The following is a 13690-nucleotide window of genomic DNA, read 5'->3' on the forward strand; positions in this document are numbered from 1 at the left end:
CGTCAATATATTTTGCTTGACTAAGTAAGACACCCATAGGCAAGTGGTCGTAAATGTGACGAGGACATGTAGACTGTTCAAAGCTTGGTGGTTGAGTCATGTAAACATCTTCCTTGAGGGTGCCATTCAGAAAGACATTATTAAAGTCAAGTTGCCTAAGTTGCCACCTAGAAGAAATAACCAGGAATAAAACAATACGGATGGTGGAAGCCTTAACAACTAGGCTGAAGGTTTCAAAATAGTCAACACCAGGATGTTGGTGGAAGTCTTTGGCGACAAGATGGGCTTTGTAGTGCTGTAATCAACTTTTTGCTCAACATTGTTCAGGTTGGCTATCACGTGATTTGTAGCTCCACTGTCTGCATACCAACTAGGATCAATGACAGTCTCAGGGGTAGTGACCGTGGCAAAAGTGTGATGGGCAGCAAACACATTTGGTCCAGAATTTGAGAGGGTGAAATTTTTGTGTTGGGTGGGTTGAGGTCCTGTGTTTCGATCAAAACGATAGTGACAAACTACAGCAATATGTCCTATACGATTACATCCCTGGCAGATGGGCCTATTTCCACTACTTCCATTGTTGCTGTTATTACCTCCTCATCGACCTCTACCACGATTTCGTTGACAAAAACCTTCCCGTTGATAACCACTGCCACAATGAGTATTTGACCCATGACTGTTGTTTCCATTATTGGTTCGCTGATTGGTTTGAAAGTTTCGCCCATCAATATAGTTCACTAAGAGTGTTTGAGTCTGGTTGATCGGGATGCCACTTTTGAGGGAGTTTTGGTATTCCAACAGTTTCTCATATGTTAGAAGCTCTACGTGCATTTCCAACCATGACGAATTTACCTTGCCTTGAACGGCCACCACAATGAGATTGTACTCTTCATTTAAGCCTGTCAATACTTGTGAAATTAAGTCTCGAGCAAAGACCAGACTACCTTCTAGGGCCATGTTATCAGCATGACTTTTCATAAGTTTTACATATTCAGTCATTTGTAACGAGCCCTTGAGGGTTTATTGAAATACTTGTTTTAGGTAGTCTAGTTCCACTCTGGATTGGATGCCAAAAAGTTCTTGAATTGCTGTCCATGGTTCGTACGAGGTGTAAAAATCCATAACTTGCATGTTTATGTCCGCTGTCATCGAGTTGTAAAGCCAACCCAAGAGTGATTGATCTATTGCAATCCACGCCTCGTATGCGAAGTTTAAAGTCGGGGAAGATTGTGACAAGGTGCTGCCTTCTACATTAATAGATGTGTCTATTGGAACAAGATGCATGAGAGGGCATACCTGTCTCCCGTAAGATAGTCAAATAGCGTGTAGCTTCGTAGGATCGGTAAGGCCAAATTTTGCCACAGTAGAAAGTTCCCCCTATCCAATTTAATAGCGGTGATTTGATTTAGTAGTTGATTCAACGACGGATTGGTGAAGACGGTGCCACTCACTACTGCAGGTGGAGTCACGGTTGGAGTAATAAGTTGGAGATCGTCATGAACTGCTCTGATACTAAGTTAAGAAAACAATTAACACAAAAAAAAAGTAACTCAAGAAGGAGTTTTTCATTTGATTTCTGTGTGTATCTTATGTCGTATTCTTGTGTTTTACAGTTTCCACCTTAAAGTGATGTAGAACATAAGAGGTTATTTTTTAGTTTTTCGTTAAATTAGTTAGAAAATAGCTTATGTGTTATTAAATGAACAATTTGTTAAGGATAATGGTACCCATCGTACCCCACGTATCTCCACAATGGTATGATATTGTTTGCTTTGGACATAATCCTTACGGCTTTGCTTTTGGTTTCACTCAAAAGGCATCATCTCAATGGAGATAATTGTCCTTCCTTATATATACCATGGATCACCCCTTTCCCTAGCCAATGTGGGACTATGTTTGCACTTCTTACAAACCCAACAATTCTCCCCTCGAACAAAGTGCCACTTGTATCTTGCCTTGAATAATCATGCACTCTACTCCCGGTTGGGAATGGGAGCCCCTTTCTATCCAGCGTCTAGATAGAACACTTGCTACACGGACTACACCAGTTGACTTGATAGGGCACATGTCTTGCTCGTCACACGAGCACAGAGCATGTCTTTGCTCGCCACCTCGAGCACTTTTTGTTCGATTTAGAGATTCATCCACAAGTTCCGTAATGACTATTAGACTTACCGCAATCACTCTTGTTCAGCCCCTCGAGGATTCCTGTCCCACATAGCTAGGTTTCTATGACTCTGATACCACTTGTTAAGGACAACGGTACCCATTGTACCTCACATATCTTCACAATAGTATGATATTGTCCGCTTTGGGCATAACCTCCACAGCTTTGCTTTTGGTTTCACCCAAAAGACCTCATCCCAATGGAGATAATTGTCATTCCTTATATATCATGGATCACCCTTTTCCCTAGCAAATGTGGGATTTTGTTTGCACTCCTTACAAACTGAACACAATTACTGTACAGTAACCAAAGGTTACTGTTTTGTCTTAAGGGGTTGCCTCTATAAATAGGCCCTTCCTCTTTAGTAAAATCATTATTCATTTGATCTTTGAGAAACTCGACTGTTTGTGTACATCAAATTGGTATCAGAGCGCTTTCAATCTTGGGCGCAAGAAATGGCAGGCAAGAAGAGTACTGTTGAAGACTCTTCTTTCACTGGAAAAGAGACGGAATCAACAACCGTCCTCTCACCACGATCATCAATCGTACGCTTGCTGTCGGTTGAAGGAGACGTGGACGTCATCTAAAAGAACGTAAGTGAGATTAAGGAAATTCTAGAAATTATCCATGAGAAACTCGAATCTGTAAGTGTGCAACAATCCCCGATTAGAACTCCTCCCCAACACTGAGCAAGAATGGATCAAGAAGTGGGAATAAAAGGCCAAAGAAACACCTACCTGCAAGAAAGGCAGGCAGCCCCACTAAGAATGCCTCAAGCAATCCAATTAGGACCAAGAAACTTCCAAGAACCACAACATTTGCGCTAAGAAGTCAACCAAAACCCATTATTTCAGCGGCGAAATGAGCTGATGTTCGATTCCTCAAGCGATGAAGAAGACGAACTATTAGCATTTGAAGGTGAGAGATTCGGTAGGTATCCTAACTCCAATAGGCAGGAGGAAAATAATGAATACAAAATGAAAATTGATCTTCCTAGCTTTAATGGTACGATGGATATTGAAGGTTTCTTGGATTGGATAAAGAATGTAGAAATTTTTTTTAGCTATATGGGAACCCCCGAACACAAAATGGTTAGGCTAGTCGCTTTAAAGTTGAAGGGTGGGGCTTCGGCTTGGTGGGATCAATTAGAGATCAATAGGCACCGATATGGAAAACAACTCATTCGAAATTGGGAGAGAATGAAGAAACTAATGAGGGAACATTTTCTTCCAATCAATTTTGAGCAAGTCTTGTACAGTCAATATCAAAATTGTAAACAAGGTTCAAGAACTATACCTGACTACTCTAAAGAATTTCATCGATTGGGAGCACGAATCAATTTGTTAGAAAGTCAGCAAGACCTTGTAGCAAGATTCATTGGTGGCTTGCGGGCTGATATTAAAGAACAAATCGCTCTACAACCAATTGGGTATCTCAATGAGGCTATATCTACGACGATTACTATAGAAGAACAAGTTAGTAATCGATTCAAGAAGCAATATTCTAGACGAACCACTTAGGAACAGAGGGGTATGTCCAAGAAGACTGCTGCTCCAAACAATTCATTTTCTTCCCCAAGTCGCACGACTACAGCAGCCAAAGGTAAACAATCTGACTTAGATCTTGGTAACGATAAATTGAGTGCTCCTGTGGCAAGGAAAAAGACAAGTAACACATATAGCCAACCAACGTTAGGTCAGTGCTTTCGTTGTGGCCAGACCGGTCATCTGTCTAATAAATGTCCACAAAGGAAGGTGATAAACTTAGTGGACGAGGATACTGCCCAAGAAGACAGTGGTGAAGATCTTGAGGATGAAGTTGACTATACCGAGCTAGATGAGGGGGACCTGATCTCTTGTGTCCTTCAGCATCTCCTACTGACTCCTAAAACTAAGGTAGCATCTCAAAGGCGTGCCATTTTCAAGACGAGGTGCATGATAAATGACAAAATTTGCAACATAATAATTGATAGTGGGAGCACCGAGAACATTATTGCAAGTAAGTTAGTTACTACTTTACACCTCCCTTTATCCCCTCATTGTTCCCTGTATAAAGTCTCATGGATTAAAAAAGGTGGGGAAATGCAAGTCTCCTATATGTGCATTGTTGCTTTATCCATTGGAGCAATATATAAAAACAAATTGTGTGTGATGTGTTAGACATGGATGTGTGCCATGTGTTGTTGAGACGTCCGTGGTAATACGGTACTCAGGCCGAACATAAAGGGCGAGATAACACGTATCAATTCTGGTGGATGGGCAAAAAAGTGGTATTACTCTCATTAAACCCTTCTAAAGCTCTCAATCAAAAGGAAAATGATAAAGGGAAAGGTACTTTATTCATCATCTATTCGGCAAAACAGTTTCCTATCACTAACAATGCACCTATCCTTGGATTGGTTATCAAGGAGTTTTGTTCTATTACACGCTTAACCTCTGTCCATCCTGAAGTACATAATCTATTAAATGAATTTCATACTATAGTGGATGAGCCAAAAGGTCTACCTCCTCTACGAAATATACAACATCATATTGACCTTATCCCAGGAGTCATACTTCCTAACCTAGCCCATTACAGAATGAGCCCCTCTGAGTATAAAATCTTACATGATTAGATTGAAGACTTGTTGAATAAAGGCTATATACAGCCTAGCCTCAGCCCTTGCGCTGTTCCGACTTTACTTATACCAAAAAAGGACGGCACGTGGCATATGTGTGTGGACAGTCGGGCAATAAACAAAATTACTACTAAATACAGGTTTCCTATTCCTAAAATCAGTGATATATTGGATCAATTGGGGCAAGCTACTATCTTCCCTAAGGTTGACCTTAAAAGTGGTTATCACCAGATTCGCATTCGCCCAGGTGACGAATAGAAAACGACATTTAAAACAAATGAAGGTTTCTTTGAATGGCTAGTCATGCCATTTGGACTATCAAATGCCCCAAGTACGTTCATGCGGCTTATGCACCAAGTATTACTCTCGTTTATCAATAAATTTATCGTGGTTTATTTCGATGATATTCTCATTTATAGCCAAAACATGACTGGCCATATTGGGCATCTTCGAATATTGTTCTCCATTTTAGCTTCCAATAAGTTAGTAATTAATTTTAAGAAATATCTCTTTGTGGCTAATGAAATATCATTCCTAGGATTCCTTATTGGATATAACAAAGTCCATATGGACCCCGAAAAAATTAAAGCTATTACTGAATGGACAGAACCAAAAACAGTAAAAGATGTCCAATGTTTCCTAGGGATTGCATCTTTTTACAGAAAGTTCATTAGAATCTTTAGCTCTATAGTATCTCCCTTGACTAACTGCTTAAAAAAGGGACAATTCTTGTGGGGACAGCCACAGATTGATAGCTTCCATCTTATTAAAACTAAACTTAGTCAAAGCCCAGTCTTAACTTTCCCTAATTTTGGTTTACCCTTCGAAGTGGCTGTGGATGCTTCCGGTATAGGAATTAGAGCTATCTTATCCCAAAATAATCATCCCATAGAGTATTTTAGTGAGAAGCTTAGTCCATCTAGGCAAAAATGGAGCACATATGAGCAAGAACTCTATTCCTTAATTCGTGCGTTGAAATAATGGGAACACTACCTTTTAAGTAAAGAGTTTATCTTATATACTTTATCTTATATACTGACCACTTCTCATTAAAATTTCAACACACCCAAAAAACAATAACTCGCATGCATTCTCGTTGGTTATCATTTTTGCAAAGATTCGATTTTGTAATCAAACAGAGAGCCAAATAAAGCCACGAACGCTTTAAGTAGAAAAGGGAGCCTATTGACTATTCTTAAAGGCGAAATCGTGGTTTTGATCACCTCGTTGATATGTATGAAGGTGACCAAGATTTTCAGGATATTTGATACAAATGTAACAACCATCTTGCAGTGGGTGACTATCACATAGTTGAAGGGTATCTTTTAAAGGGAAATAATTTGTGTGTACCGCACACATCCCTTCGAGAGGCTATCTTGTATGATGTACATGCGAGCGACCTAGGGGGACACCTTGGTCGAGACAAAACACTATATATTATTACAACACGATTCTTCTGGCTACAAGTCCTCAAGGATGTCTCCAATTATATTAATAAGTGTTTTGTGTGCCAAACTTATAAACGCACCACCCAAAGCACAACACTATATACACCTTTACCTATTACAGAAAATATTTGGGAAGATCTTTCCATGTCCTTGGTCTTCCACGTACACAACATGGGCTCTACTCGATTATGGTAGTTGTTGATCGTTTAAACAAGATGACTCATTTTATTGCTTGCAAAAAGACATCAGATGCTGTATCTATTGCTACATTGTTTTTTAGAGAAATTGTTCGCCTTCACGATATTCCTAAATCTATTGTCTCCGATAGAGATGTAAAGTTTTTGAGCCATTTCTGGCGTACTTTTTGGAAAAAAATTTGATACCTCTTTAAAGTTCAGCACTACTAGTCACCCATAGACAGATGGCCAAACAGAGGTGACAAATCGATCTTTGGGAAATCTTATTTGATGTCTTAGTGGTGATCGACCTAAACAATGAGATTTAGCTCTGGCTGAAGCAGAATTCGCCTACAACCATATGAAGAATGGAACAGCAGGGAAGTCCCCATTTGAGGTAGTTTATATTAAGCTTCCTAGGTTAACTATAGATCTTACTGATCTCCCTTCCTTCGTTGATCTTAGTTTGGAGGTGGAAGAAATGGCCAGCTGAATTTCGGAGTTACATCAGGAGGTTCAACATCACATTGCTCAAGCCAATGACAAGTATAAAGCTGCAGCTGATAAAAAGAGGCGTTTCAAGGAATTTCAAGTCGGAGAACTTCTTATGATTCACCTAAGGAAAAGTCGATTTCCTACAGGGACATATTCAAAATTAAAGGAAAAGAAGTTAGGCCCCTTCCTTGTTATTGAATGATACGAATCGAATGCTACAAACTTCAACTACCCCCAACTTACAACATTGGCCCTGTTTTTAATGTTGCTAATTTGTATAGCTACCATCCTCCGAATTCTTTTTCCCTTGCATCTTAACTGGAGGACGAGTTTTGTTTTAGGGTCGGAAAATTGATGTAGTACATAAGAGGTTATTCTTTAGTTTTCCATTAAATTAGTTAGAGAATAACTTCTGTGTTATTGAATGTACAATTTCCATTAATAGGCCCGTCCTCTTTAGTAAATCATTATTCATTTGATCTTAAAGAAACTCCACGGTTAGTGTACATCACACAGAAACAAAACTTTTCATATAGAAATTGTCATTTTTCTTACTAGTCTCATGCTACACATAATTTTTGTCGCTCTTTCTCAACACACTTTCTTTCAGTTTTTTATCTTATCCTAAGCACCTAATTTTTTTATTGTTTCCTCTCACTTTCTTAGCAAGTGGGAAAGCCTCTTTGGTTATTACCGGTTTTTATGTTATTTATTTAGTTGAAATGAGTGCCCTAGAACTCTTTATGTACACATTCACGTTGTTTTGTACTATTATCACTATTTAATCTATCGAGAAATTTTTGTACCACATTATCATGACAATTTGGCAATAGATCAACGAAGCTTAATTAACAAAGTGATTTGTCAATTCTAAAAAATATTTATTTCAGTATATATTACTCACTCAAAAAACTACTTTAATTAGATTAAAAGTATGATTAAAGTGTTAGAACTAAGTTACAAAAGTGTTTTTATTATGAAAATTAAACACTTCTTATTCAATACAAATAATTTTAATAGTAGTACTTCTAATTGAACACATTCTTATGGTTTCAAAACTCTAGGACAACTGAATAATAATCCACACAATGTGCTACAATCACAAAAATTATAAGCAACACAACTACAAAAATCAAAAGGATCTTGATAATGGGAGACACGTACTTCTTTAAAAAATTCTTCACACCCTCAATCAAGACCAAACCAGAAGCGGGCCAGCTAGCTTAGGAAGGTTAAAACGCAAGGCGGAGCAAAAAAGCCAAAGACAAAAGAAAAACGACGAAACCAAAAGGTATAAAACCGTTGGTCACGGCCAATGTGTTAGAACTTATGGAAATTGGGGGCAGGCGAATCAGCTCTGCCGAAGTTAGAGCCTTAGGCTAATAAGAGTAATGGTGAAAGCAAACCAATAGTAATGCCAAAAGATAATTAATTGAAAATTCCCAAACTCTAGCGCATGACCAGGTATCGACTGAGCAAGGGTCTGCCAACTAGGTCTCTAATGTCGACCAAGTGTCTTTCACCGACCAGGCTTATTCTACCGACTAGGCCTATTCCACCGACCAGGCCTATTCCGCCCACCAGGCCTATTCTGTCGACTAGGGCTATTCGGCCCACTAGGGCTATTCTGCCGACTAGGCCTGTTCCACCCACCAGGTCTATTCTGCCGACTTGGTGTCTTATGCCAACCAGGTCTCTTCCGCCGACCAGATCGAATAACTGCACGACATCAAAAGTCAGTAGCACGTAGTAGCAGGAGCTACCTGGGAAAGCCGACCTGGTCTCTAGAAATTGTGCTCGGCAAGGAGAAGTCACTTAGTTAATGATAACTCTTCATAATATGTGGTATAATTTGGGCATTTTTGGTGTGTAAATGTGAGAGTCCTTATCAAAAGACCATGAAAAATAGAAGGAATCATTTAGTTAGGTCCCTGAGTTGTTTAAATTCTTCATTCTTTCATGTTGAATGAATTATGCTTAATTATGGATGTTTTGTATAGGAATTGGAGAATTTGTTGAGGGCAAGCCAAGTGCTTGTAAGATTGTGAAAGTGTTGCTGAAGCATGGCACAAAGATGCATTTACGCTTGAGCCGGAAGCCGCTTAGGATGCTCTAGAGTGTGTGACTGTGCAGTAATTTATTTGCACCAGTTTTACCGTGTCCGTACAGCCTCCTAGTGCTGTCATAATTTTTAAGGACGCGATATAAATAGCAGAACAGTGCCCAGCCGGCACAGAGAACCCTAGAATAGAAAATCCATTTGGGCAACAAAATTGGAGAATAGTCCTCACCCATTTCGAGGAGAAGCCGACGAAGAAGAAGCGAATCCTTGCGTCTCACTGAGCTGGGGGAATCTTCACTTTTGCTGAAGCTTCCTTACTCAATAGGCTACATTTCTTCTCTACCCACACTTCTCTTTTCTTTTGTTATGAACTAAACCACACCTTTAGGGGGGGGGGGATGAACTCATTGTTTTGGTGTATACTTGCACCAATTTTCTCCTAGTTGTGAGGAAACGAACAATCAACACGAGCAGATAGAAGAAAGCAACATAAAAGAAAACGACAAGGCTTGAAGTACTTGAGAAAATATTTGTTTGATACCTTAAATAAAACCTCCTCAAGTGGGGGCCAGGTGAGTAACAATGATCAATGAACTCGAATTGGGACAGACCTAGAGTAGGCCGATAAGCTAGAAGCCAGTCAGTGAAACCGGGGAAAAGAATCCCAAAGGTGCTGAAAAAGACATGCTTACAGGCCCAATAAGGTTGAAACAGAAAGTAGGTAAGTCAAACCAATCAAAGAAACCTAGGGTATAAAACCATTTGGCAAAAGTCAAATTAGGTTAGAAATTCAATGGTGTTGATTAAACTCAGGGTAGAAAACTGGCAGAAGTCGAATAGGTTAGAAACCCGAGGGTTCCGACTAAACTTAAGGTATAAAACTATTCGTGACAGCCAAATAGGTTAGAAATCCAAGAGTAAACCCTCAAGGTATAAAACCATGGGCAAAAGCCAAATAAGTTAGAAACCCAAGGGTGGTACCACTGGCCCCAGCTAAAAATTAGATCTCAAGGCTAAAATCTAACGGTTAAAACTAACCGTATAGTAGAGCTCAAGAAACTTGACTACAGCCAACTACGACAAGAGTATGGGGGCGTATAACAGGACTTTCCCGGGCAAAGATCCGGTCAAGAAAGGCCTAGCATGGTCAAAACATAAAGCAAGAGCCCAGGGTATAAAATCATTTGGCAAAGCCAAACAGGTTAGAAACCGAGAGTATCATCGCTAACTTAGCTACAAGTTGGATCCCAAAGCTAAAATCTAACTTATAGATAGGTTCAAGAGACTTGACCATAACCAGACATCTTAAGAACATGGAAGCCTTAGATGATACAACCAGGCAACAAGAACTCTCAAAATAAAGGTCTTGACATTGTCACTCATCATCCATCTTGAGAGAAGGGGGCAACTGTTATGATACAGAAATCGATGAAAGAAATGGGCCTCTCCAGACTAGAGAGGTCCAACCAAGTAGTGACGAAGGGCAGACCGAGCCGACCGGGTCGGCTCCGACCCCTACTCGGCGCTGAGCTGGTCGAACCCACTTTCTCTCCTCTCCCAGTTGTTGAGGTGCCCCAATCCATGTATCCTTGTGATCCAGCAGCGATGGATTGGATGGGCTCAACAAGAATGTGGCATTGACCTTCTCCAACACCTGCAATGGTAATTTTGGCGAAAGCCGATCCCGGATATTCCAACACCTGCAGATGTACTCTCGAAATGATGAGATCAGACGACCGGAAGAGCATCATCTCGAGAGTGGGGGCAACTGTTATGGGATTGGATCCGGCCAAGGAAATGCTCCTCTACAGACCAGAGAGGCCGAAACCCAGCGATAGACCGAGCGAGCCGGGGCTCGGTCCCGACCCTGGCTGGGCCCGTTGGCCGAGTCCACTTTCTCTCTTCTTCTATTGGGAGAGGTGTCCCGGTCCACGAATTCCTGTGATCCAGTGACGACGGATAGATGGGCTCAATGAGAAGGTTCCAGAATGCAAGACTCCTATAAATGGAACAACTGGCTGAACCCTAGAGGTAAGCAAGTAAACCCTAAGTACTTCACTTAGTAATCCTCCCATCGCTGGCTTACGCATCGGAGCCAGTGTGACCGAATTCACACCGGGTTAGGGTTGTTTGATTTTGTAGATATCCGATCCCGTGATTATTGAGCTTGGTGCACATTTAGCGAGAACCAAGGAGACCAAATTTCCAGCATCAAAAGCGTTCAAACTCAAGACTCTGATACCATATTAAACATGTTATAGATACCTTACCACTCCTCCTCACCGTTCTAATACAATGCTAAACATGTTAAATCATCAATAACTAAAAAACTTAAACTAATAATTATGATAATTTTAATCCTTTATAAATATCTTAACATTTAGTAAGAAGACACCTACCGATTGATTAGTGCTTAAAATTATTTTTAAAATGTTATAACAAGGTGGGATTTGTGTGGACTTTTGTGAATGTTGGATCCACAATATATGTCTTTTAGGTTCTGGAAAGGGACGTAATTTATAAATAATTCATTTTAGAATTTTTTTAATTAAATAATAAGGTAATAGAAGAAGACAAAATAGCATTTTTATATCAAGGATAATTGCCAATTGAAGATATAAAATTTGAAATTAAAATGTTTGTTTATAGAAATATTTGATATATGAGAGATAATATTGTCTTATTGGGAGAGGTGTTATCTTCATTATAGTGGTTGGATATATATAATTGATTAGATGAAATAATAGTTAAAAGAATAACAAAATATATATATATATATATATAAAAGATTAAATTATAATTTTACTTCATTGAACTCTTGAGATTGTGTCAAATAGGTTTTATAATTTTAAACATTCATTTTTTATATTAAATAGGTCATATTCAATTAAATATAGTATTTATGTAGCGCATTGACTGTACTATTTAAAGATTAGGTGACCGCTATGATATGTAAAAACAAATTTCATACTTGAAATGATTTTGTTTGATATAAATTTGGGGATGGTTTAACAGACAAATTGTAGGGCAAATTTTCAGAAAATTGGAAAGAAAAATGGATGAAGGAAATTAGGGGTGGATTTAGGGCACGAGTTTTTAAAATTTGGGGCTAGCTAATGCGTGAATGAAATTGGGAGTGGGTTTTAAGGCAAAAATTTAAGATACTGGAAAGAAAAAATAGGGTAACCAAAATAAATTCTCTTCAGAAAAAAAAAGAAAAAGAAAAGAAGTAACCAAAATAAATCAAAATAAAACTGAGCAATAGAGGGAAGGGAAGAACAAAGAAAGAAAAGTTTATAAATTCACTAGATAAATTTTAAAAAAGTTGACGACCTAATAGAGTTTCGGGACTAAAATTGTAATTGGAGTATTCTTTTTATGTATTATTGTATGTGGCAAGTTTCAATTAGCATGTCAAAACCACGTAATCTTTAAACATTTAAATTAAGATAGCACATAAGCAATAAACTAAGGGTGATTCATAGAATTAATGGCATGAATATCTATTTTACACAAAATTGAAAGTTTAAAAAACTTTTTGACACTATTCTAAAAATTAAAAGACTAACTTTGTAATCGACTCTATCCATTAATGATTACTAGGATTATAATTAGTTAATAAATATATTTATATATGTATATAGACTATTCAGCTTAGTACCTATACCGATTTGCAGATTTTTTTTTGTGCAGATGTTAGTCGAAATTATCGACGCTAGAGATCGAATCCAGATTTTACATCAACAGGTATATCATTGATATACCATGTCAATAAAACTAAAATGGTATACCATGGGTAACTTTTAGTTTCTATTCGTGATCCTTTTTCATGTTCTTTTGTAATTTTGTCTTTCATTGGTATACCATATTTATTAGTGATTATGTAACTTTGATTTTCTATCGATGCTCTTTCGTCCGGTTGATTTACTATTTGTTCTATGATTGATCCACCGTATTTAATAGAATGAAAATGATATATCAATGATTATTTAACTTTGGTTTTCTATTAATGTTCAATTTTCATGCTGATTTAATATTCAGTTTTATCACGATATATTGTATCAATATAATAGATAAAAGTGGTATACTAGTTGAACTTTCATCTTGTATTAGTATTATTTTTACATACATATTTAATATTTGATTTATTACTTGTAGATAATTTAAATGGTATATCAATGGTAATGTAACTTTAATTTTTTATGACTATTCTTTTTCATGTTGAATTGTTATTTGGTCTATCTTTGATGTACCATATCAATAAAATGAAGATGATATAGTGATTGTGTAACTTCCTATATCCTCTCTTTTCAATATACACTACAAGAAATTTGAGATTCGGCGACCAAATCTTCGGCGACCAAATCAAATTTAGATATAGATTATAGATTATAGATGTTAAATTTTTTTAACTTGAGATGAAATTATTTTATTATGAAATTATTAAAAAAAATCTTTAAATTATATTATTTGAAAATCAAATGAAAAAATTTTGTATCCCACCTTTTAAGATTCCATAAAAATTATTGTTGATAATTAATTTATTATCTAATTAATTAAACACTTTTTGATGTATTAATTTTTTTTCAACAATAAAAAATAGATTATAATTCATCTACATTTTAAATAAATATTCTAAATAAAATTACTTGAAATAAAAATATTTTTAAAAAAATACACTAATTATAAAAGAACAATAAAAAAACAATAGTAACAAAAAAAATA

General features: G+C 37.5%; 1 protein-coding gene across 1 annotated transcript; it reads left to right on the forward strand.

Moving 5' to 3' along the window:
- The first annotated feature begins 3036 nt into the window (after nt 1-3036).
- Nucleotides 3037-3687, forward strand: LOC148208332 (uncharacterized). Its single transcript, XM_088120186.1, has one exon. The coding sequence runs from the start codon at nt 3037-3039 to the stop codon at nt 3685-3687; it is 651 nt and encodes a 216-aa protein (XP_087976312.1).
- The last annotated feature ends 10003 nt before the right edge of the window (nt 3688-13690 follow it).

The sequence above is a fragment of the Momordica charantia genome (genome assembly GCF_013281855.1).
Source record: "Momordica charantia cultivar OHB3-1 chromosome 11 unlocalized genomic scaffold, Mcharantia_2.0 BLBB01000011.1, whole genome shotgun sequence".
NCBI lineage: Eukaryota > Viridiplantae > Streptophyta > Magnoliopsida > Cucurbitales > Cucurbitaceae > Momordica > Momordica charantia.